This window comes from Topomyia yanbarensis, chromosome 2, assembly GCF_030247195.1.
Source record: "Topomyia yanbarensis strain Yona2022 chromosome 2, ASM3024719v1, whole genome shotgun sequence".
Taxonomy (NCBI): Eukaryota; Metazoa; Arthropoda; class Insecta; order Diptera; family Culicidae; genus Topomyia; species Topomyia yanbarensis.
In genome coordinates, this window is record NC_080671.1 from 458659478 (window position 1) to 458686070 (window position 26593).

Here is a 26593-nt window from a genome sequence, read left to right on the forward strand (position 1 = left end):
GTGCATATATACTACATAGTAACTATATACATATGTAAATCAACCTAAGTTCGGTACAGTGCATGGACCCACTCAGATAAATACTGCAGCATCGAAAGAGAATTTTTCACGAGACGCATGGTTTTCATAGATTAATATGAATAATTATTGATAATTAGTTCAACCTGAGTTTTTATTTTGTCATTTGCTCAAACGCAAATCAAATGCAGCGGTGGATACATATTTCCGTTTTCGCCTAAATGGCATCTATCTGACGATGATCGATGATACATTTGTATCTTTTTCTCATGAGTTTCATGTTTTAGATCAGGCAAATTTAATTAGCATCTAAGAAAGTAGTGAAGGAATATGAAAATAAACACATTTGATTCCAATGTTCTAGGACTAACTTCAAGCTAAATTCCGCACAAAAGTGTATTTTGAATATCTAAAATACACTTTTGTGCGCAATTTAGTTTGAAATTAGCCCTAGAACATTGGAATTAAATGTGTTTATTTTCATATTCCATAACTACTTTCTTAGATACTAATTAAATTAATTAAATTCAAAATATTAAACTTTGCGAAAAAGATGAAGTTACTCCTACCATGTAAATAGAAATTTAAACTTCAAACAGTCCGCAAAAAGACACTGAACGGTATTGCACTCTTTCTACAACACCCACATCCATTAGTATTTGTAGTTCAATGATGCGAGTATTTTCCACCTCTGTTTATGGAAGAATTCAGCGTGGTCGTATACTCAACTCATGCATGGTAGGTATCATAACAACTCGATTTGATGATAGACTCCATCTATGTTGGCATTGTCCCGCATTGAAGCTTGAATTTAAAGCAAAAGAAGTCGTCTTTTTCTGAAAATTTGGAAGCAAACACACGTGCTTAGCTTTAAGGAGAGATGGAACTCGAGATATCAGCTTTCACATGATAAAAGTCACCTATTTTTATATTGACATTTCGATTGCCTCAAGGTAAGTAGCTCCGTTATTGCGAACTTCCACGTACTCGTGATAGCAATGTAAACTGTGATAAGCTACTCAACACAGTGGAAATTAACCGTCCACAAACTAACAGATTTTCCTATTGCAAAAAAAACAGAATCTGTCATCGAGATGGCATATTACTTGCGCCTTGTTCATTCGTCATCCCCTCGCCGCTGTGCCTCAATAATGGTCCTGGATAGGAGCAGAGCATGGGAACACATCTGTTCGTCGAAGCATACACGTACATACAACTGCACCATGTCAACGGGTTAGCTTTAGCAGAACATATCCTATACCTATGTATGCGCGCCCCGCCAGCCACTCACTCGCTACAGACTTGATTTACATTTTCCGGAGAATTGTTGTGCTCGACTAGCTGACACAGAACCTGACACGGTCAGACCGTCACATCACTATCGTAACCAGACGAAAGTGCGCTGGGGACAACAAATGGAGCGAGAAAAATGGGATATATCGTCAAGCAGCGATACTTGCAGCAGCAGCGGGGTGTTGTTTCTTGCAATACTTGGACGTGCGTTTTATATTCAGTAGTTCAGTTCATCGCATACGTTGAACTAAATAGGGGCATTAAGCCATGTGTAGTTTTTTTATCTTTTCCAATGCAGCTGACGTTAAAGTATCGTACCACATGTTTTTTTTAAATTACCCGTAAAATGCGAAGTAAAAGTTATTTAATGTAATTGAATTGTCTATGAGCACTAGACAACCCAGAAAAATAATGATATTTTGGAAACTCAATCGGCCCACCCCTGAGTCGATTCCTAGTCCCACCAGGAGTACTTGTACCAAATTTGAAGGAAATCGGACAAGTCTAGCTACCGGACCAACGTGTCTGAAGTTTGTGTGGAATTTTTCGCCAATTTACATGGAGAAAACCCACTAGTTTGCATTTTCGCAGCTAGGTGGTACTGTGCATCGTATTTTCATTGTAAGTGAAAATAAGAATGATAATTTAGTTGTCAACAACTTTGTCGAAGACTGCTAGTCAATCCGGCTTTGATGAAAGAAGTTATTAAGCTTTTAACGAAGTGATGTCTGTTTCAGTTTTTGTAAAATACTGAATAGTATGTTCAGAGGAATCGTAGTACATGATACGAGTTATGCGTTGGTAAGAAACATTTCATAAAAGAGAGGTAGGATATCGGGATGTTCGGAAGAATTACTGAAAAATACCTGCTCTACAACTTTGAAGAAGACACCTAATTTCTATCTCTTTCCGTTGAAAAGTTAGTGTTGGCGCCCTCTATGCGGTAACATGTGGAACTAAAATGTTCTAACCAAAACATGACACGTATTATTTACTATAATTCTTCTGAACATGCTATTTGGCTAAACCTAACCATTATTTCACAAAAATGTATAGTTCGTTCGAATCGAGTACTAATACAAAACCATGCACTGCTACTGCTAGGCCCCTGCAAAACTGACTCAGACATCACTTCGTTAAAAGCTTAATAACTTGTTTCAACACAGCCGGATTGACTAGCAGTTTTTGACAATGTTGTAGACAATTAAATTATCTTTCTTATTTCTTTTTATCGCATACAGTGCACAGTGGTCCAGAATGCAAATTTAGCAGGGATTTTGAGATTTTACTAAAACTAAACAACTTAGCCTTATTAAGTCTTTGGAGAAGGTTTCGTAGTTTGTGAGCTCCCTCTTTTTGTTAAAACAACAGTCAGGGTGGTTCTAATTTTACCAAGATCAAAAAATTAACTTTTTAATCATTCTAGCTAGAGCCAAACGACCTACAGCGAAGTTGTAGAACGACAAATTTTGAAAAAGTTTGCTGAAGACATGTAAGCTCTATCTGTCATACTTTTTTATTTTATAATAAATTTAAAGTCGAAGCTCAGGGTGTTTCTTCGAAAAACAGTTTTATTTCAATAACTTTTGCTGTATTAATTTAAAACTGAAGTAGTCTTCAGACAACTTTAAGATTGTTTCAAGGCGAATAATTTGTTTCATGACACCATATATCTAGCTATTTCCGTTGAAAAGTTATGATCACTTTTTCGCCAAAAATGGGGTTGTGTGGAATAACAATATCACTCATTTGGGTCAAATAAAAGATAATTCTACTTGAACTATAAATAAGGTCATGGTTAGAGTTATAATTGAGCAAAAATGGCGAACACGATATTTTTTAAAATTTCATAAAATTGATTTAAATAAATCTTTTTTTGAAATATTAGGTGCTTATATCTTCTAAAAAATAAAAGCTAGAGTAAGAAGAAAATGTTCGTCTTCAAAAATTCTGAAAAACATCTGTTGGAAAAAAATGAAAACTGAAAAAGTTATATTAAAAGTTTGGTTTTTCATGAATTGACTCTTTGTAGTATGTTTAAATTACTTTCACGGTGAACAATATAAAAAATGTAGTTTCGTTTTCATGATAAAATATTGCACTTTACAATATTTTCCTATTATTTTAAATAGTGGGTATGGTGGTTCTAATTTTTTTTAAATCAGCAGATTAACTTTGTAATGATTCCAGATAGAGTTTCGCTGTCTTCCAGAAAATTGAAGAAAATGAAATTTTAAAAAACTTTGTCGAAGACACCGAAACTCTATTTCGTGTACTTTTCATTTTACAAGAAATTCACCAAAAAAAAATTGGGGTGTTTCTTAAAAAATGGTTTTCTTTGTATAACTTTTGCAGTTTTGATTTTTCATTAAGATCACTTTAGAAATACTTTCAGATATTTTGAAGGAGAACAATTTTTCTTAATATATTGAACGTCTAGCTTCGCTCGTTAGAAAGTTACATATAATTTTTACTAAAAATAAACTATTTTTTGAGTTAATATTGCAAGATATAAAAAAAAATCGTATTTGCCATTTTTTGGTGATCCATACTACAGAGCATGCTATTTCATATGAAAGCAACAGTATTTAATGTTCAGTGCCCAAATCGAAGATAATTCTCTTTGAAAAAGTTATATTTTTTATAAAAAAGTTCTTATAACATTAAAACGAAAAAAGTTAAATAGTTGGTATTTTAAAGAAAATTATTCGCCTTAAAATAATCTTCAAGTTGTCCAAAGGGTACTTTAGCGTAAAATAAAAACTTCAAATGTTATAGAAATAAAGCCGTTTTTAAGGAACACCTTGAAGCTTACATTTGAATTTCTCGTGCTATGGAAAATATAAAAGCTAAGGCTTGCATGTGTTCAGCAAATTTGTCTAAAATGTGTTGCTCTACAACTTCATCGAAGACAGTAAAGCTCTATCTCAAACCGTTAAAAAGTTCTCTTTTAAATATTGCTAAATTTAGAACCACTCTAGCATCGGTTTAAACAAAAAGAAGAGCCTTGCAAAGTACAACAAATTTGCCAAACATGTTGTAAGGCTAAGTCATTTAATTTTAGCAAAAAGTTAAAATTCCTGCTAAATTTGAATTTTGGGCCACTGTGCAGTGATAATACGATGCATACAGTGCCAGCTAGCGGCGAAAATGCGATCTAATGGTTTTTCTCCTTGTAAATTGTCGAAAAATTCCACACAAACTTCAGACACGTTGGTACGGTAGCTAGACTTGTCAGATTTGCTTCAAATTTGGAGCAAGTACTCCTGGTGGGACTAGGAATCGATTCAGGGGAAGGCCGATAGTGGTCATTTATTCTTGTCACTCTAATAAACACCTTCACGCATACAGTGTCGGACGAAACAATTAGACCACCTTATATAAAATTCATTATTTCCTATTTATTCCTTCCATTATTTCCTATTATATCACTTCCTAAGGAGAAAATTTGTTTAAAGCTGTATTAATGCAGAAGAGGCACACATCCTAACTATAATTATCCTATGTGTTTGAGTTTCGATTTCGTCTCTTCAGAACCACGGCATTATCTTACATAAACTGAAACTTCAGACATGTATCACTCAGCTTATGGAAGTATGGCATCTTTAAAGATCTCTGCATAATAATGTTGCTCACAATACCTTTGATCCGGCAAATTGGACCAACCTCGTACCAAGAGAAACAATCCTCAACCAAAACCGTCCAGAATTTTCTAAAGTTTGAATCGATCGTTTCTCATCAAATCCAACCATTACACACCTTTGACCCATTTGACCAGAGGATGTCCTGCTATATTTTTTTTTTGAATTTTCGGACCTAACCCACATTAGTTGTTCTTCAGCGAACTTCAGTATCTATTGGTCTACTTTCCTGGGGCTCCTATCCTAGGATCATTCCTCACAAGCTTACTCTGGTAACGCTGATTATTTCAAATCATCCATCATCTTCAAACAATGTCTATTTCTATGTCAATGTCTAGTTCGTGAGTTTGAATAAATACTTATGTTTAACCTTCCGGCAGTCGCGCTAGTGCACTGAGTACACGCTGCTCTGAAAATCTAGCGAAATCGTCTTAGGGCACCAGCGGCTGCTCGTTCATTGGGCCATAAGCGCGACTTCAGGATGGTTAACAAATATGAAAGATGTAAGACAAAAGTACTTAGACTAGATTTCTAGCGTCAAGGTTTCACTAGCAATAAGCGTTGTTTGAACTCTTCTGTCTCAACTCTCCTCGGTTTATCCTACTACTCCTTGATTAATAAGAACAAGCGAAATGCATAGGGAATCAATGAATGGGGCCTTCCATCCTCGATGGAGCATTTCAAAGTATAGAACGTATCGAGGGTTCTATATTCTACAATGCCAATAACGGCGCCGGCCACGTTCCTTAAGTCATCGGGGAAGGAAAGGAATGTTAGTGTAACAAACGTTATGGAGACCGTATATACTCTACATCGCCACGAGGAGTTTTTTTTCAATAGGATGGGTTAAAGAATTACACAAATCAGGATTCACCTTGATAAGTGATATGATCTATAAAACTCTCAGAAGAGATATCATGTGTTAAATGCTCTAGGCAGCAAGCTGCCGAGAATTTATGATAGATTTATCGTTTGTTGATAATTTTGAAATTAATGGTTGCATTGTGTTGCATTGCGAAGCTCAGTGCTATTCGTAGATTGCATACTTACGATTATTATGTTGCCTATTGGTGCTTGTGAGATAAATCATCGGGTATGAACTTTATCTCTTTTGAGTTCTGTCAACCAATAGTACGAGACTTGTCATTGCCGGCCACGACCATCTTCCCCGATACTTAGGATAAGAAATGTTGATGTAATACCTACTTGAGGAAGGCCACCGACTCAGCGATGCTTCCATAGGTATTACGGAGTTAGATTGAAGAATAGGTAAAGGGCGTACACAAAATTATTGCGACACCGAAAATGTCATGCCAATTTTCTTATAATGTTTAAAATCAAACCGAAATTTTAGGGTAGTTTTATACATATATTTACTTCAAAAATCAAAAGAAAAGTTAATCGATGGAGCATTGAGTGTAAAATTGAACACATTTTCGCTTGATGCCCTTCATCAAAGTCTTTTCAGTGTCTTCCGGTACCAGTTTCTCAGTTTTTTTCCATTTTCTTAACATGTCCTTATCGTCTTTGACTGTCTTCTTGCTCTTCCGAATTTCCCGCTTCATCATTGCCCAGTACTGCTCCACCGGGCGCAGCTCCGGACAGTTTGGCGGATTCATGTCCTTTGGAACAAAATGGACAGAATTGGCCTCATACCACTCCAGGACACTTTTAGAATAGTGGCATGATGCCAAATCTGACCAAAATAGCGAAGCTTCGTCGTGCTGCTGCAAGAACGGTAAAAGGCGCTTCTCGAGGCACTCAGATTTGTAGATCTCGCCATTTACTGTACTTTTTGTCACGAAAGGCTCACTCCTCAGTCCGCAAGAGCAGATGGCCTGCCAAATGAGATATTTGGAGGCGCACTTCGACATTTTCTTCTTCTTAAATTTGTCGTCCACATAGAACTTGCTCTTGCCGGTGAAAAGCTCCAACCCCGGAATTTGCTTAAAATAGGCTTTTATATACGTTTCGTCGTCCATCACACAGCAGCCATATTTTGTCAGCATCTTCTCGTAGAGCTTCCGTGCCCGAGTTTTAGCTGTCGATTGTTGCCGCTCATCGCGGCTTGGGAAGTTCTGTACCTTGTATGTATGTAGTACAGCTCTCTTCTTGGCATTCTGGACGTAGCTCTGCGACATGCCTATCTTTTTAGCTAAATCACGGCTTGAGACGTTGGGATTTGCTTTAATCCGCTTCACCTTTCCCTCTGTCTTTTTGTTCTCCGGCCCCGGTTTTCTTGCAGCTCCTTTGCCGTAGTCCAACGTCAACCGCTCCTGGAACCGCTTCAACACTCTGGAGACGGTTGAATGGTGAATGTTCAACAATTTTCCCAACTGCCGGTGCGACAGGTCAGGAAATTCCAGGTGTTTGGAAAGAATTTGTTCTCTCGACTCGCGTTGGTTCACCTCCATTTTCGTTGAATCGAAAAACACGAGTTCGAGTTTGACAGCATGTAAACAATACAAATCAGTGAGAAAGTGTGCAAAATTTGGTTGATTTTTACCCAATGGTAAAAAAGTTATGCCCTGTTGAATGTGTCGCAATAATTTCGTGTTCGCCCTTTATATATCTAGAATTCGCTACAAGCAGGCAACGTGACCGCGAAATGAATGTTTTATGCAGTTGGATGGTTTATTTACATATACAGGGTGTTTGGTTCATGGTTAAGAATCTCTCGATGAATGATTGACTGTCATATTTGGAGAAAAAAAATCGTTCTACACATACCATGAAATCTCAACCTTACTAAATTATTGAACTTTTTGTGGTTTAAAACTTAGTATTTCAAATCTTTTAGATCCATTGAATAGGTGAGAAAATTTTCAACTGAAAAATGCCCTCAAATGTTTCAGCTAATGAGGTTAAGTAATCTTTTCACAGTAATTTGTTTTAAATTTAACAATTTTGATCGATTTTTCGTTCACTTCGCGAAAATCTTAATAGTTAACATCGCCCTTTTAATAATTCAAATTGTTAGTCTTGAAGAGTTGTATAATTTGTTCTTTGACAGGACACACTTATCTTGTCTTGTTTTCATGTGTTTGGGTTATTGAACTTAGATATTTTTATCTCATATTCACTAATACTAGCTCTTATTGAAAAAGTATGGCACTTATTGTACCTTTTCTTATTTTTATTCGAAAGCCAGGAAAATTTTGCAGAGAAAAATGTATTAATACCTTTCAGTTAAGTGAATTTAGTATTCTTTTAGAAGTTAATTAGTTCAAAGTTTGTGTTATTATTAGCATTTTCGTTATTTTCTTAAAATAGTGAATAATAAACTTCACCATTATTATCATGAAATTAATGCATCTTAGCAAGTTCTACAATTCTTCCTTTGACTCCATTCAATTATCTCTTTTAGTTTCGAAGTAAACTCCTTTTTACCTTCTCGTTTCATATGCAAAACCAACGATTTCAAACACACTACATTTGTGATGAGGTCATGCTGTGTTAACTATTAAATTGCAGCGAAATGAAAAGCGATAGGGATAAAGTGTCAAATAACGAGCTGTAGAGAATATTAAGGGGCACCAAATGAACAATAGTGACGATAAATTTAGTTGATTAATAATTAGAATAATTTCAAAACTCTCCAAAAAACGCAAAATTTGAGTTATTTTACTAATAAAAAGTCATTTAGTACACTTAACTGAAAGATATCATACATCGAAAGGAAATTTTCTCAGCTTTCCAATGAAGCCCTGGTAATGGCGATGTAAAGCATATTTTTCTTAGATTAGAGTCTTTTAAGAACATGCAAGTCAATTACAGGAAAAGTTTAGAAGTGAAATTACAAGGAAACGAGAAGAGATAAGAATATTATGTTGAGGAACAAATTATGAATCGTCCTAAAACCCAACTTTTGGATAATAGATATTGCTATAATCATAATTCATTATTTTGAGAAAATTAGCAAAAACTTCATCAAAAACACTAACTTTTAACTACTTTACAACTAAAAGGCAATTAAAACTAATTAACTGAGAGATATGAGGACACCATTCAATAGAAATTTTTCTCACCTTTCCAAAGGAACTAAAAGATTTAAAATACGAGGTATACTTTTTGAGTTAGAGGTGTTTCATGATAAACAAGTTTTTTTACACAAAAAGTTCAATAACTCTGTAACGGTTGAGATTTGATGGCATGTGTAGAACGATTTTTTACTCCAAATATGACAGTAAATCACCCCTCGAGAGACTCTTAATCATGAATCAAACACCCTGTATACAAATGCTCAAAGCAAGAAGATATTTAGTCTTATTTTCCTGGTGTTTAAACTCTGCATAAATAACTCTTGAGTCATTTACTTTTTTCCTAAACTACAAAAATCTTAACTCCAAACGGTCGGCCGTGGGAGTATTACTAAAACTGTGAGCTAGTCTGATATCTATAATCGTTTGAGAAAAATGGGTAGTAAGAGCACAAGATAAGAGTATTTTAACACACTCAAATAAAGCCACAACTTATTCTTTCCGTGTATCGAGTCTCTTAAGGTCTTAAGCCGATCGCGATCTATACCCTAGTCCAATGTATCATACATAATGCAATTAAAGCTTCGCAATGATTTCTGTCTGCTTTCTGATTTCGTCTTGGGACTCCTAGATCTGAAGAGAGTCCCTCGACTATTAAGTAAATCTGAGAGCGCTGATAACCGTAATGTTTACGAATACTATTACCCTGCAACTATTCTACTTGTTATTATTCCAGTTCTAGTGTGTATTAATGATTATTACGCAAGACTGAATGATCATGTTATAACACCACTTTGCTTGTTTAATGTAGTGGAAATTGTTAGATATGATCCTCCACAACTGACGTTCTCTGCTCCTCTTATAAATTTACCCTAACCTTGTGAAATTCCTCTCCTCGGCTGCTTATTCGATTGAAAAATTTAAATATGTTGCAACTAACTAGCAGAGTAGAGACATCCAGAGCGGAATAAACAAGTTTATAATTCTTGTTTTTTTTTTTCATTTTTTAGAGTTGTCCTACTAGAGCTATAGAGGTAGGTTCTCGGAAGAGCTCCCCGTCAGGATCACTCACTACAATTGCAAACAAGACAGGCAACGTAGCGCACTGAAACACTACTTAAGGCTCAAGTTACCTATTTTGAGCATGTGTTAGAATTGAACGCTTGGTAGTATGCGTAGGAAAAATTGTGTTCAGCTTTGCCACCGGATTATTCTTTTAAACCTTTTCAAAACTCTAAGAGAAAAATATCAGTCGATTTTTTAGATCATCACGACTCAAATCATGCAAAATTGCTGCTGGAAAAACCATCGGTTTGGTTGAATGGTGTTTTTGAAAAAGCTGCTGTGGTTTTTTCACTACGCAGTTGTGTTGCGTGTGGTGGTGTGACGAAAAATCACCGCCACTTTTTCAAAAGCACCGTTCCACCCGGCCAATTGTTTTTCTACCAACTATTTTGCATGATTTGAATCGTAATAATCTAATAAGTCGACTGATTTTCCTCTTTTAGAGTTTAATAAATGCTTTATATGGATGAAACAGTGACAAAGTTGAACGCAGTTTTTCCAACGCATACTATCAAGCGCTCAATTCGTGTAGACGCTCACCGAAAGTTCTTTGAATCTTAAGGCCAAGCCGTGATTCTGAATATGATATTCATTGTACGGTTCAAATATGGGCGGGCGTATGAACTTCGCGATCGCGTGTATCATCGCGAAGGACTCGAGCATTTGTACGTTAACGTATTCGATCGCGTGTGCGTTTGTATGTCGCGTGTGATATCGTGTATGTAACTTCGCGTGTACAAATGCTGTTTTATGACCGTGTGCCTTTCGCACATACGCGTGTGTTCCTGGATGATCGCGCGGTCCGTGAATCGGATACTTCATTTTCAGTGCACGGTTCAGATACTATTCTATTCTATTCTAACCCTTACACAGCCAGTATTGAAAAGCATCCTGGAAAACACTAAAGTTATTCTGTAGTGTTTTTCTTGTCAATATTAATATTTGAAGCATATTTTCATATGTCGCAAATATTAAAACGGCCAGGCCTACTGTGCAGAGTTGGGTTTGGAGATATTTAAAAATTAGACGGCAATCAAATTAATCATAATTAATCAAATTAATAATAATATAATTAACGGGTTATTTTGAATCTTAAAGGAGGAAGAAACGAGGACAACCGTACCGACCGTTTCAGTTTAAAGGTGATATAATAAATCGTTGGGAGTGACTTGGCTAAGAAGGTTAATGCCACTCCTTTGGTCCTTTGGGATAGGACAGAGGTATTTACACCTTGCACTGGCTAATAAGCCTAGGTTAAAGCGCCTTTACTTGCTATTTCAGTGTACGGTTCAGAAACTAGAAGAAAGTGACTTCTTCCATATCACTAGTGTTCCCAGTCATGCCGCCACGTGTTGGTCTAACTGAATGTATGGAACTAAGTTTCTAGGACGGAGGGTAAATATTTCCGGACGTGACCGATACATTGTCGCACAAACACGGGTGTTTGTGAGTTCGCGTTTGAGACAGCGTTCGTAACTTTGTAAGCACTACAACGTTCACCTTATTACCGAGATGTTATAAAGTTTACGTGATCACGGGCATAGGTGTGCGTGGACGATCGCGAAGGGCTAAAGCATTCGTACGTCACATACGAATCGATATTACAATCGTGTGACCATTCACACATTCGCATGTGTTCTTGGATAATATTTAGTATTTCGATGTACGGTTCAGATTCTGACAGGGAGTGAGTTACCCCATATCGCTAGAGTTCCCGGTCATGTCGCCATGGAATGTGTTGTCTAGTGGATATGAACGTAGTTTTTTTGTTTCGTACACCTGAAAACGCATTGGACCTATGCTACTAGTGCCGAGGATAGGGACTTCCGTAAGCGATTCATGATAGCGCGAACATGGGCGTTTGGAGGTTCACTTCTGAGACCACGTTTGTAAATTTATAAGTGCTAAAGCGTTCACTCAGCCACCGGGGTCTAATCTTGTTTGCGAGATCGCGGGCGCGGGTGTGCGTGAATGATCGTGAAGGGCTCGAGCGTTTGCATGTTAACGTTTTTTGTCGCGTGTGCTAGCGTGTATTTAACTTTGCGTATGTACATTATTTTTCATAACCGTGTGGTCATTCGCATATTCGCGTGTTTTTGAATAATTGCATGGACCGTGTAAGTGATACTTAATTTTAGCGCATGGTTCAGATACTAGAAGAGAGTGAGCTTCTCCATATGAGTAGAGCTCACGGTCACGTCGCCATGGAACGTGTTGTCTAGTGAATATGAGCATTAATTTTTTATTTGTCCATCTGAAAACATGAATCTAGGCTGCTAGGATCGAGGGTTAAGACAACGTTTGTAAATTTATAGGAGCTGAAACATTTATCTGATTACCGAAGTGTAAGTAATGAGTAAGTATGTATGGATGATTACAAAGTGTATAAATTGACCGATAATATTTTTGATACACAAATTGTCTAAATACCAGCACATGATGTCAATTTACCATAAACGACAATTGCTTTCTTTTAGAATTTTATTATGCTATGCTGACCGGTAATGTATGATCCACGTACTTCGGCAAATTAATCGTACCTTAATTTATCCTATCCGAACTTGCCGAATGAATCAAAACGAATGCACAAATTGAACAGCGGAAGGATTACCTACTTTTCTATCATATATGCCAGTTCTACATAATAATTTGATAATGTGCAATTGTGGAATAATCGGATTTTATCTTTTTTGCAGAGTTACTCGATCAGAATGTCTTTATCTTCTTTTTCCTGTCGTGGACTGACTGTTGACAGTCCACTGGTGTTGAGGGCTAGTTACTGTGACTGTATACCCAATCAGAATGTCGTAAAAGAAAGCTACCAAATTTGTATTTTATGTTGATACTTATCACTCACTGTATTATCTTTATTAGATACCTTGGATCAGTAATTCAAGTAAAATTGTTTCTTCGAAATAAACGATGTGGTGCAACGCTGATCGTAGTAGGAATGCCACAAAAACCTCTGAAGAGCCGTTGTTGGCGATTCCTAATTTGGGAAAAAGTGAATAACTTCGCCATTTTTGGATCGATTTTGGCGATTAGAATATCGTTGGATGCGGAATCAGATAATTAGCACAAGGACTTGTCTACAGAAAAATGTTGAACCATTTGTCTGTTTTGCCTTTATCATATGAAGAAGGACTATGCAATCGCTCTGAAAACCGATTAATTAATCGATACCCGCTGGGTCTATTCTCATATATTCGAATCAGTTCGTGTGTATGCATGCGACAGATGTTTTCTCAGAGATTTCTGAGCCGATTTCAACAGAGTTATACTCAAATTACTGATCTAACATTGCCATAGCCTGCTATTCAATTTTATTTTGATTGGAGTTATGGTTCCGGAGTTAGGGGTGGAAGAGTGTGGTCGCACATCAAACTCCCATATAAACCGGAAATACCTTGGCTAAGTGCTTGAATTAAACAACATTGGTTTCTTACTAATTGTTGTCGAGTGTCTTTTGGATGGAAATTACGTTCCCAGAATAATGCGTTGAAAAGTGCGATCACACTTAAAATTTCCGGTACCCATTTTGCGTTTCTCATATGAAGTCTAAGCAATCACTCCAAAAATCGGCCTTCCAACAGAGTCTCGGAGGTCCGAGTGTCATATACCATTCGAATAAGTGTATGTGAGTGTTAAATTATGGGACTCAATTTTCTCAGAGATGGCTTAACCGATTTCCACAAACTTAGTTTCAAATGAACGGTATAACGCTTCCCATAAGCACATTTTACGCACATCCCATAAGCTACTATTTTAGTTCATCGGACTTCCGGTTCTGCCGTTACGGGTTGAAAGTGCGATCACACAGCAAATTTCCATTTAAACTGGTAACACTATGATGTCCGAATGATGTAATACATACTCAACATTGCTTGAATTTGCAGGTCTAGATCACTAATGACCAATTAAAGTATCTTTGGCCAGATTGGCCACCTATGACTGTTCTTGATATCCCGGGGAATTGGCGAAGTTCCTAAGCTAATGTGTTTAGTTCTGGCTTTTGGTTCCAGAGTCATAGGAAGGTTGGTTATTGCAGTCACATAGGAATTTCTCATATAAACCGGTGCAATCGTAATACCTCATAGGTTGTAAATCTATTGAAATGAACATAAAATTACTTTGTTTTTCAGGCCTGGATCACTGAAAACGAATCAGAGATTCTGGGAATATGTTATCCACTATCGATTATATCGAAAGTCCTGGATTTCAGGCATAATCCAGAACTAAAACCACTTCGGTGATGACTGAACCAATTTTCACTAAATTAGTTATGGACCCACAGGTGTCCCGCAAGGCAGTCATCTGGGCAGTCTGGGTAATTGCTATATGCGGGCGATCTCAAAATCTTCCGAACTATCGCTTCGGCACTTGATGCCGTAGTGCTTCAATAAGATATCTGTACTATTCAAGAGTGGTGCACGCTTAATGGAATGGAAGTCAGCGTTAATAAATGCAAAGTAATTGGTTTCGGATGCTTGCTTACTCCAGGACGTTATGAATACAGCCTAAAAGGAAGAACAATTGAAAGCGTCGACTCGATCCGTGACTTGGGAGTGCTCTTCGATAGGAAGTTGAGCTTTTCCGACCATATCACTGCTAAGGCTTTCGGAATGCTGGGCTCCTTAAAGCGGAACACGGCGGACTTCGATAATTTCTACGCACTAAAAGCACCTTACTGTGCCCTGATCAGAAGTGTTCTGGAGTATGCTGTGCAAGTGTTGGCACCATACCATGCCGTTCAAAGTGGCCGTGTTCTTCGTAACTCCACTCTGACACCGTACTTCATATGTACAAAATGATCTAGTGGAAAGATGTTGCCGCAGATTTAACGAAGCTTCTTCAATGTTTGCTTTTAACATTTTCAAGCATAGATATAAGTTATTAATAAGAAATCTATAGTTTTAAAAGGTATCTGTACGGTGTATAATAAATATATTTTTAGCTCAATTGCTGTGGACTAACGTGTACAGACTAATGAAGGTCGATTTCTGCTTGCCATAAGACTCATTTATTAATGACTTGTAAATATTTAAACTCGTAAATTCTCTCGCAAAATCAAATTAACTTTTATCAAACTGATCCGACAGGTACAAGAAGAGTCTTCGTGGCATCTCAATTCCAGCGACCAATTGTTTAAATGTTAGCCCTACAAAATTGTTTAGCAATAAAAACCCACACAGCAATACAATGGCGCCTCTCCTCTATCATACTTCGAAATGGCTATCCAATACTCAATAGCTTTATCCCACCCAACCTAAAACAATATAATCAAACTCAACTTACCTGAACGAATTGAACTGTCAGGGCGGATTTGCCCACACCTCCGCTGCCGAGCACGACGATTTTGTACTCACGCATTGTGCACACCGAATAGTTGTTGCTGTTGTTCAAGTATTTTGTTCTGTCTAACCACCAGCCACAAATTCAGTTTACTGGGCACTTTACTAAAAAGCGATCGCTGCTGCTCCCCGTGGGTTTTCGGTGAGTGAGTAGGGTTTCACCTTTCAAACAAATTAATCTTTCGTCACTACGCCTACACACACTTGCTAGGCTAGAACCAAAGAACTCCAGCCTTGGTGCGCGAATGGAAACCAGGTACGCTTTACGTGGATCCTTCAGGCTTTTGTGAGGCTGTTATTCACATGAATTTCTCACCTTTTGCACAACTTTTCTTTTTTGTATTGGGCGTATGTAACTTTTCTATTTGCACTAATTACGGTGTATGATATTGCTTCTTGGGACTTCTGGAGAGATGAGAAAAACAAGAATTAATAATACACAAGCTGGGAATGTTTCGCTGGCCGTATCTGTTTATCCTGAACGAGTCGGGATTGACGTGGTTCGGAAGTTGTGGGTGTAGGTGCCGCGATGACGAAAACGAAGAAAAACATATTTCAATTGCTGATAGACACCGGCTGCTGGCTCTGTTCCGTTCGATATGTCATTTGCGGGGGCCACATACACTGGATGACCTTGGTCGCTGCTGGTCGGAATTGCGGAATTGATTGATTCTATTAGCTCGAACAGTTCATTGATATAATGAGCTACTAGGAAAAGAGGAAAAAAAACTCGGGGAAAGGCTTCGTTATCAATTTGAATCACGACTAGTACACAATATATACTGCGCTAGAGCATTATTCATTATCAACGGAGCTGATGTGGATTGCATTTGATGCTGAGTGTATTTTTTTCCCAACTCAATCGCTAACGATGATTCATCGTACAACTATGAGAGCAGATGTAGGTGATGAATGTAGGGCACAAAATACTACTAGTCGCGCAAGCTTATAAGTACCAGCATGAAGGGTCGAACTGTTCGCCGGTAATTACATTAATGCGGGCTGATGAGCCAGAACCAATAGGAATCAATATCATCAATAATATCTGTAGCCGCCGTAGCTTAATTTGGGTCGTCTTGTTTATCCCTTAAATGATGAATTTCATTTTTTCTCGGTACTCGTTTTTCGGGAAGAATACGATCTGTACCTCTTGTTGGGGTTTTGTATCACAAAATTCGGTATGCTTCCAAATGACACAGTATGCCTTTAAGGGTTATGTTCGATCCTCCGGCTGTTTCGAATGCAAACCAAATACAGCGTAATTATTCTTCAGCTTTATGTTGAATGTTTAGGTTTGAAATCGCATCTGGATATCTTGCTTAGTCAACAGTAGACGGTCATGTACCCACAAAAGAAGCTTATCCAAACCAACATCAACAGGAACTGTTTTGCTGTAAGATAATATCTTAGTATTTTTTTTATTTTTTAGAGCAAACTAATAGAAAAATAGTTCAGATTTCGTTTCATCAATATAAAGCCACAGACAAACTGATGTGATGTTCGATTTTCAAATTTAGCAAGAGATTATTAGAGAGTTGATTCAAAATTTCCATAATTTTAACCCTTTTTGCCCAACTTTTATCTAGTGCGTATAAGGTTCCAAAATTATACCTACTTGAAAATGGTGTAATAGGGAAACCCGTCATAAAGCTAGATGCTTCCCTCGCAGTGCTAGAAACCGCTTTATTTTTACCCCTTTGCGCCCTTCAAGTGCAAAGACTGGTTTTACCAAAAATTTTCGTCCTGGTGAGACATTTTGGTGTTTACCCAATTTTTCTCCTTAGGGTGAAATATGCCACAATTCTTCTAGAATATTTACAATTGACCAATTGTGTGAAAATCGTAGTCGAAGACAGTCTAAATTAATAGGTTCCATCAGTTTCCAATAATATTGCATAATTACGAAGATGGTGCATCAAAATTTAATTTTTTCGTCGTCAACATAAACGGTCTTTGGCAGCACTGCTCAATCGGAATCCTATCAGTCTAATTGCAATATTGCCAGAACCAAAAGTTGTAGCTGTTTATGAACGTTGTTGTTTACAAACAACATGTCATACCGGCTTTAACCCAGGGTTACCATATTCAAAAAAATTTCTGTAATGTCACAGATTTTTTCCCCAATTTTTGATCACAGATTCTTTTTCACAGATGGAATTTTGATTTTTGGCATTTTGATGAAAATTTCAGATTTTTTGAAAGTATTGTGATTTTTCACAGATTTTTCGGAAATTTATCACAGATTTTTTCCTGTTTCAGTTATCACAGATGGTAAAAAGATATTTTTGATCGAAACACAGATTTCAATGTGGCATCCCTGCTTGAACCTTCGTTCGAACCGGTCACAAATCTTGATAGCTCCTGGTTTACCTAGAGTTTTTCAACAGCAACAGTCTTTCTCAAAGCTACCTATATTTTCGCTCGATCAGTCTTTCTCAAGACTAAAACATTTTTCAAGAAAAATTTAGCCTAAAGAAATATTTAATTCTTTCAACATACCTGGGTCCTCCCAGAAAGGTCGTATGCCAAAAATTAAAGCTAAACCCGAAAATTCAATTGACTGCAGCAACTCATTCGATGTTTTATCCGAATGTGAAGCTGATGAAATTTCTAAATTTCCTCGCATTGTGCATAATGCCAATGAGAAGAAAACGCAATCACCTCCGCCTATAACAGTGATGATCTCCGACTTCAAAGCCTTTCGAACTGAGCTTTCGACGTTCCTTCCAGACGTGAAAGTCTCTTTTCAGATTGGCGAAAGAGGAGAATGTCGAGTTACAGCGCAAACAAACGACTACTCCAGTATCTTACAGAGAAGTTATATAAATTTCATTCATATGATTTCAAGACAGATAGACCATTCAAGGCTGTCTTGAAAGGGCTACCACAAGGTCAAAGTTTGGATGAAATATCCAGCGAATTGAAAAATTTACTTGGCTTTTCTCCTTCGCAAGTTATTCTTATGAAGGGAAAGGCTAGCGGCGATAACACGCCAGTATGCTCTGGAATTGTCCAGAAGCTTTATTTAATTCATTTAACCGTAATGAGGTTAATAATTTGAAAAAGCACGTTTTATATTCCACGTGCGATTCAATTCAAAATCTGACCCAGTGTCGTAGATGCCAAGGCTTTGGGCACGGCACAAAAAATTGTCATTTGGATTCCAAATGTATGATCTGTGGTGATAAATCGCACACGAAAGATATTTGTCCGGTGAAAAAAAACACAAAAAGTTTCAAACGCGCTAATTGTAGCGAAAATCATAAATCGAATTTCTGGGGTTGTCCTGTTCGAGAAAAAATTATATATTCTCGTTCTAGACAACAAAAACAACAAATAAAAATGTACCTACTTCTTCAGGTACACTTCAAGAAAACACGTTCAAACGTGTTAATCCGATTCAAAATAGATTCACAACTTCTACCTCCGTCACACCATCCTACAATGGTGTGTCATCTTATGCTTCAGTAGCAGGTAACAAGGCCAAAATAACGCCTACCGTTACCACGCCTACAAACTCATTTGCACCCAACGCTTCCTTTGGTCCAATGGATCTAGGTAGCGTAACGGAAGAAAAAATAAAATACCTGCAAGACTCTATGTTACCTATGATGATTGCCATGTTAAATTCTACCTCTATGTTTGAAGCTTTTCAAGCGGGTTGGGAATTTGCTAACAAGATTATAATGAAATTAAAGTTTAACGATGACTTTAAAGAATCATTTAGATTTATTAAATTGGAATGCTCGTTCATTAAAAACGTGCGAAGACGATTTTTTTAACTTCTTGAGGATACATAACGTGCATATCGCCGTTGCGACCGAAACTTTTTTAAAACCAAATATTAAATTGAAGAGTAACTCTAATTTTGTTATTCATCGATTTGATCGAATTGTTGGATTCGGTGGAGGAATCGCAATAGCGGTTAATCGCAGGATCAAACATTCCGTCACGCCGTCTCTTGACACCAAGGTGATCGAGAGTTTGGGTATCGAAGTTGAAACTGATCTTGGAATCATTTTTATTTTGCCTATTTGCCTTCTCAGTGCACTGGCAAGCAAATTAATTTCTTGAAAGGAGACTTACAAAAACTTACAAGAAATCGGCCGAAATTCTTCATAATCGGTGATTTTAACGCCAAACACCGAGCCTGGAATAATGCTCAAAGTAATTCCAATGGTAAACTAATTTTTAACGATTGCTCTGCTGGTTATTATTCAATTTTGTTCCTGAATGGTCCCACGTGCTATTCGTCTGTAAGGAATCCATCAACAATTGATTTGGTTTTGACAGATCAAAGTCACCTTTGCAGCGAATTGATTACACATGCTGACTTTGATTCTGATCATCTTCCAGTAACTTTTTCACTTTCTCAAAAAGCTGTTTCCAATCCCATTAGCCCAGTGTTCAATTATCACAAAGCGAATTGGGAAAGGTACAAAACTTATATTGAGAATAATTTTAATCATGACCTTGACTTACAAAATAAAGCTGACATTGATACGGCATTACAAAATTTAAGTAATTCTATACTTGATGCTAGAAATTTATCAGTACCAACAACACAGAAAAAAATTAATGCTCCTATTATTGACGACGATCTTCAACTTCTGATTCGCTTGAAGAATGTTCGAAGACGTCAATATCAACGTTCTCGTGATCCTGCTATGAAATGCAGCGATGCCAGATGTGAAGACATGTCTTCATTTTGAAGACATTTGAAAGGCTGTGAAGACGGATTTTTCATTAAGAATACAAATTTGTTTCGGTTGTCTGACCGATTTCTGGCAGAATTCTGGCTCAAAACCTAAAACCGATTCAGAATCCTGGTCGGTGAAGACAAATGAAGACATTTTTTCATGAAATGTGAAGACATTTGAAAAATATGCCTGGTATCCCTGATGAAATGTATCTATCAGGATCTACAAAAAGAAATTAAACATAGATTCACACTCTTAAGAAATGAAAATTTCGCGAAAGAGGTTGAACAAATCAAGCCAAATTCTAAACCTTTCTGGAAACTTTTTAAGGTTCTTAAGAAACCTCAGAAATCAATTCCAGCTTTGAAGGAAGGTGACCACATACTTCTTACGAACGAAGAAAAAGCTCCAAAACTTGCTCAGCAGTTTGAAAGCGTCCATAATTTTAATCTTAACGTTGTGAGTCCTATTGAAACCGATGTCTTACAAAAATATAAAAATGTTTCAAATCAAGTATCGTCTCTAGACGAAATTGTTGAAACAAACTATGATGAGATCAAATCCATCATGAAAAAGTTAAAACATATGAAAGCTCCAGGTTATGATGGAATTTTCAACATTTTTTCTTAAAAACCTTCCCGAAATCACCATGAGATACTTGGTCAAAATATTCAACAAATGTTTTCAATTAGCATACTTCCCTGAAAGATGGAAAAATGCCAAGGTTATTCATATTTCGAAGCCAGATAAAAACCCAGCAGAAGCATCTAGCTATCGACCAATTAGTTTACTCTCTTCTATTAGTAAATTATTTGAAAAAATCATCCTAACTAGAATGATGTCACATATCAATGAGAATCCTATTTTTCTTCCTGATGAGTTTGGATTTCGTATTGGACATTCAACTACTCATCAACTTGTGAGCGTAACTAACATGATAAAGGCAAATATCTCAGCGGGTTATTCCACTGGAGTTGCTTTTCTAGACATCGAAAAGCTTTCGACAGTGTTTGGCACAAAGGATTAATTGCCAAACTGTAGGATTTCAATTTTCCAATTTACATAATAAAGATAATTAAAAATTGTCTTGCTAATTGTACCCTACAGGTTTCTTATTGGAATTGTAAATCTAATAAGCTACCTGTTAAAGCAGGCGTCCCTCAAGGATCAAGCGTCGCACCAATCCTATACAATATTTTTACCTCTGATCTTCCAAATCCAAAGTCACTTTTCTGTGATGATACTAGCATCTCAGCCACTGGTAGGAGTCTTCGTATTATCTGCAATCGACTGCAACGAAGCTTGAATATTTTCAATGATTACTTGAAAAAATGGAAAATTTCCACTGGTGCGGCAAAAACACAATTGATTGTGTTTCCGCATAAGCCAAGAGCTTCTTCTCTTGAACCAAATAATAACCGTATTATTAAATTTAATGGTCTGCATTTAACGTGGTCAGATCAAGTTTAATACTTGGGTTTGATTTACGATAAAAAAACACACTTTTAAGGAAAACATTGAACGAATCCAAACAAAATGCAACAAATATCTAAAATGTTTATACCCTCTCATAAATAAAAATTCTAGGGTCTGCCTAAACAACAAATTATTAATTTATAAACAAATATTAAGACCGGCAATGCTATATGCAGTGCCAATCTGGGCAAGTTGTTGTGCTACTAGGAAGAAAACGCTTCAAAAGATTCAGAATAAAATTCTGAAAATGATTTTGAAGCGTCCTCCCTGGTTTATTACAAATGAGTTGCACAGACTCGCAAACATAGAAACATTAGAAATTATGACGAACAGTATTATAAGCAACTTCCGACAAAAATCGTCGCAATCTTCAATTGCAACGATTAGCTCTCTTAATAGTTTATAAGTTAGTTTATAAGATTTGTTTAACTCCTTATTCACAAGACAAGTAGGTTTTAAACATCCTACTGAAAAATAAAAATACTTAACTGCGAAAGCATATTATATCTTAATAATAATTAACTGAATCATGTAAACCATAGAGATGAAAAGTCGCAACTTGTGGCTGATCACCCAATATACTAAATTAGAAATGTAATGCAAACAAAACAATATAATCAAATAGAAAATAATACAAAAAAAAACAAAAAAACATGAGCATGAAGGCGTTAATGCCAAATATATATGAGCATCACCTTGGCTGATGACAACAAGGTGCAATCGCGAAGAATCATTCAACATCGGGATAATTTTCATAACATTTATTAACATAAATCGGAAAATTGGAATAGTTACTACTAAAATTTGCACAATATAGAACGCAAGAACTAATGTTGGGGAGACTTGACCAAAATTTTATGGAGAGACTTAATTTCTGGTATTTACCCGTCCCGTCCCACAAAGTGAAAAAAAGTAACTGTCACCGCGAACCAGGAATTTTTGGTTCCATATATCACCATTGAAGTATGTATTGCCCTTATGTTTTTTACAATAACTCCCATTTTGCGCTGTTGATTTCGGACGGGTTTTTTTTTAATTTGCGATCATTGTTACTGTTTGCAATAGGTTACAACATGAGTCATCAAAATATTACCCCTGCGCGAAACAAAATATCGCTCTGATACGTATAGAGCGTAGACGGCGAAACTTTAAACAAAGAAAAATACAGTCTCGCCCGTTGTGTTTTTACTGTATTTTGGGCAAGCAATATCGAAAATGTTTTCCAGTGAATTTGTCTGAATTTTGTAATTGTTTATTAACAACTTTACGATAACCTGTCGACTCAGGTCCATGAAGCAACAATTTCATAAAAAAGCGTTGTTGTCTTCGAAACGAAATCAGCAATACATGATTCACAAATCTGCGTAGGGTTGCCACCCCTCCGGGTTTGACCCCGAGACTTCCGTTTTCGGGAGTGATCTCAGGGCTTCCAGGTTTTACATCAATTTCTTTAGGTTTTGTGGGAAGAAGCACAATTTCATTTTTTTTGAATTGATTCTTTACAAAATATTTAAAGTCTATGTTAATTATTAATCTGATACAGATTTAATTTTCTCGACTGACCCTTTGTTTCAGTGTGGCAAAGATGAGTTCGCTAAATATTGCTGATTTATTTTCCAAAGCAACGAAAATGAAAAACAAATTAAATTTATTACAAATTAAGGAAAGTAATATTTTGCTATATTCAATTAAAATGTAGCCTCCAACTAAGTGGCTCAAACTAGTGTAAACAAGTTGTTTTGCTGCAATTTTACCAAGTCACTTTACTGTTAGTGGTGCTTATCACCAGTTGCACCAAGGTATGTCAGATTTGTTATAATCCAATTGACTAGGTCAACATCAAACGAGTTCTTCCCGTGTTGTTGCTACTCCTGCAGCGACCCTTAACTGTTGGCTAGGGAGGCGAGTTTTGCCCCGTTTTTGCGACCTTTAGTGATGAATAACCGACACCACACAGTGCTTCCCATGTGATGGCACAACCCTGCCTCATTTGCTCTCCTTTTCCTGTTAGTTATGGAGGAGAGCAATGCTCGTTCGACTTATCCTCCGCAGCGAGAGTAGCTGATGCTTTTGTGTTCTTGGCACAGTCGGGGAAGTAAAATACTACACCAGATTAAACCGACAAAACCAAACGTGAAAAAATTACAGCTTTACTTTAACGTTATAATAAAAACGATTAAAGTGCTCTAAAATGTCGAGCAATCGCTTTGATTCTAATTTTCGTCTAGTTCCACTCAAAATAAACCACCCCCAGGTCAGTAAAAATCTTCGGGTCAAAGCCTCTCCAGAGGTGGCAACCCTAAATCTGCGCAAAGTCGAATATGGTAGTAGCTCGTATTTTTTATAGCAGTTATTGTTACTAATGAATTTTTCGGAGAAATACGGCTGAGTCGAAATTTTAACCTATTCAGAATAACCTTTCTAGTGGCATCAGTAACATTTTGAAAGACAAGCGAATCACAAAAAGACTTAGTGTAAATTTTGTCAATTCAACCAAACAACACAATCTGGCAACGCTGCAGCTTCTATCCACCACCAAATAACGATAACTTTCTGACGTTTCCTTCTTTGTGGTTGCCTCCGCTATGACTAATCCATCGATCGTGTCAAAAACCAGCCAGCCTTTTTTGCTTTTGCCCTTTTAGAAACTTCCTGTCAAAGAAACACCAAGTCACTTTTTTCCTTCGTTTTCGTCATCCTCCGTATGCTCGCTGATCTATTCCTTGGCGTTCTGTTCTTGTTATTAGCACTAATACTTTGAAATATGCACATTCTCGCACTTTACGGCATACTTTTCCCAGCGTTTTTTTTGTTCGCCTTCGCCACTATCTTCTACGTTTTCTTCCCGATGGAACTTACATGAGCCGAATGAGAAGCGCTTCAGCAGCTACAAAAAATAGCAACAATTCCGGTTCTTTATCTGAATGGAATTTGCACACATAAAAAATAGATCACAATGTGGAACCAGCACTTTACTACACAAGAAAACTTAGTGGAAAAAGCACATGAACAATCATCCACCGGAGGCTAAAACTTTCCTCTCGTTATCGGAAGATATTTTCCCGTACCACACACACGTACACTGGCAGTCACCAAGGCAGGGTAGACGCGATCCTTTCCGTTTATTCCTCGGCGGCACAGGATCCTTCGGGACGCGTCTTCCACCGAAATCTTGCTCGCGAACAGTAGACGTACGAAACGGAAGGCGCTTCAACGAAACGAATGCCTGAATGTTTGCTAAAAAACTATGCCTACCGCGGCGGAATAATGTTGTTAGCACTCCTCGCTCGCTCGTTATTCACGACTGTGGGCTGCGTTGCTGAAAAAAAAAGTTGACTTTTCGCCGCGACGTCGATGACTCGATCGCACGCACACAATCACACACCAGAGGGCCTTCACTTGCTACACTGCTCGCTCAAATGGGACTATTTATCTCGCATTCTTGCCACTGTCGAACCAAGTTTAGTGTGTGCCAGTCTTCCTTGCGTGCGGATATGCCGTCTGTTGCTTCTTCTTAATTATATGCTGTTATCACATGCCTCGTTCCAGCCTTCGCACAAAAACTGTGTGCGTGAGGTTAACGTTTGCGATGTTTATCCCACACCATTGCGATTTCTTTGGTTCGATGATTTTTTAGACCAGTTGACGATGAGCTAAAAACGAGGGACGAATGCGACGTCAACATTTCATAAGGCACTGAGGGCCAATTTCTTCACCCTTGCTTAATTTTTAAACCAGGTTGACCAGTACGTTTAAACCTGCACGTAGAATTTTATTTATGCATCGATAGCATACTTTTCTATCTCGTTTCTTCTGCTGTAAGTTTTATCCATTGGACATATTCGGTCTATCCACTCATTGAATGCTTACTAGAAGTACATGCATGAAAATGCATAAAAATCACAGCAGAAAAAAAGAGACTGTAATAGAAAGTATGCTAACTATGATTTATGTTTCTCAGTCTGGCTTAAGCGTTAGCTGAAGGTGAAGAAATCGGCCCTTACTACACAACACTGATTATGCGATTTAAAAAAAAAGACTCGAGCTAGCCGTATCCATCTGTCATATCTAACATATGTCAAACGGAGGAAATTGCATGTAAAAATTTCGATGCCATTTTTATATTTATACAACAATTTAATGCACATAGAAGGCTATTCATTCTACTAATACCTCTGCGTTTACTGATTGCACGATGGTATAAACATATCATACTTTTTTCCTGAAATGTGGTAGAAATAATTGATAAAAATTATTACGTGACATTTCAATTTAAGAGTCAATGATCATGTAAAGAGTTAGTTTATAATTTGTAGACGATTAAGAATCAATCCATAGATTGGATTTAATATAATAAACTCAGTTTGATTACATTTGTTAGTTATGATGTTTTGAATGAAAGGTATATGTCTTATGTAGGGTAACCAACCGAATTTGAACCCCTACAAATTTTGCACCCTTTTAATATATTTGTCTCCTTTACTTCCAATTTTCCTAAATTCGTTTGGTTTGATGGCAGTTACAGGTCTCAGCATTGTTAGGTCTCAGCATTATTAGCTCGTATCTACATGCTTCGAATTTATCAAAATTCACAGCGTCATCGAAAACGATTCATAACACGGCTGCCAAGGCGAATCAGTAGCAGTAAAGTTTTTTCAAAGTACAGTAGGATTCCGTTTTTGGCAACAATATTGTTTTTTTCAGTTGCCAAAACTGGAACCGTGCCAAAAATGGAACCTTACCTTAAAAGCTTTTATTTTCAATTTGTGACATCACAAATGTCACAAGAATATTAATTATATAAGAATATGTGAAATGGAATGAAATAATAGAAAAAATCAACAAATTTAACTTTATTCGTTATGCCCGCCTCCATTAAATATAGTGAATATGACTCCTATGTTTGGAAATAAAGTCAAAAGCGATATCCATTATTACTACAAAATGATTATTGAGCATTTTTCAAAAGATTTACTATGAACAAAATTAATGTTGCCAAAACCGGAACCCATTTGTTGCCAAAAACGGAACTTTTTTGTTGCCAAAAATGGAGCATGTCAAAAACGGAA

General features: G+C 37.0%; 1 protein-coding gene across 4 annotated transcripts in view; it reads right to left on the minus strand.

The window, feature by feature from the left end:
• LOC131685913 (ras-related protein Rap1) overlaps positions 1-25056 on the minus strand; it is a 63746-nt gene extending 38690 nt beyond the window's left edge. The window contains exons 1-2 of one of the 4 annotated variants that reach the window (XM_058969937.1): positions 24780-25056; positions 15293-15753 (exon numbers count right to left, since the gene is read on the minus strand). In XM_058969937.1, the coding sequence (XP_058825920.1) occupies positions 15293-15367 (75 nt within the window). In that variant the 5' untranslated portion in view covers positions 15368-15753; positions 24780-25056. Of the gene's footprint in view, positions 1-15292; positions 15754-24383 lie in introns of all 4 variants that reach the window. The other 3 variants (XM_058969936.1, XM_058969935.1, XM_058969934.1) reach the window with 3 other exon arrangements.
• Between the last annotated feature and the right edge of the window lie 1537 nt (positions 25057-26593).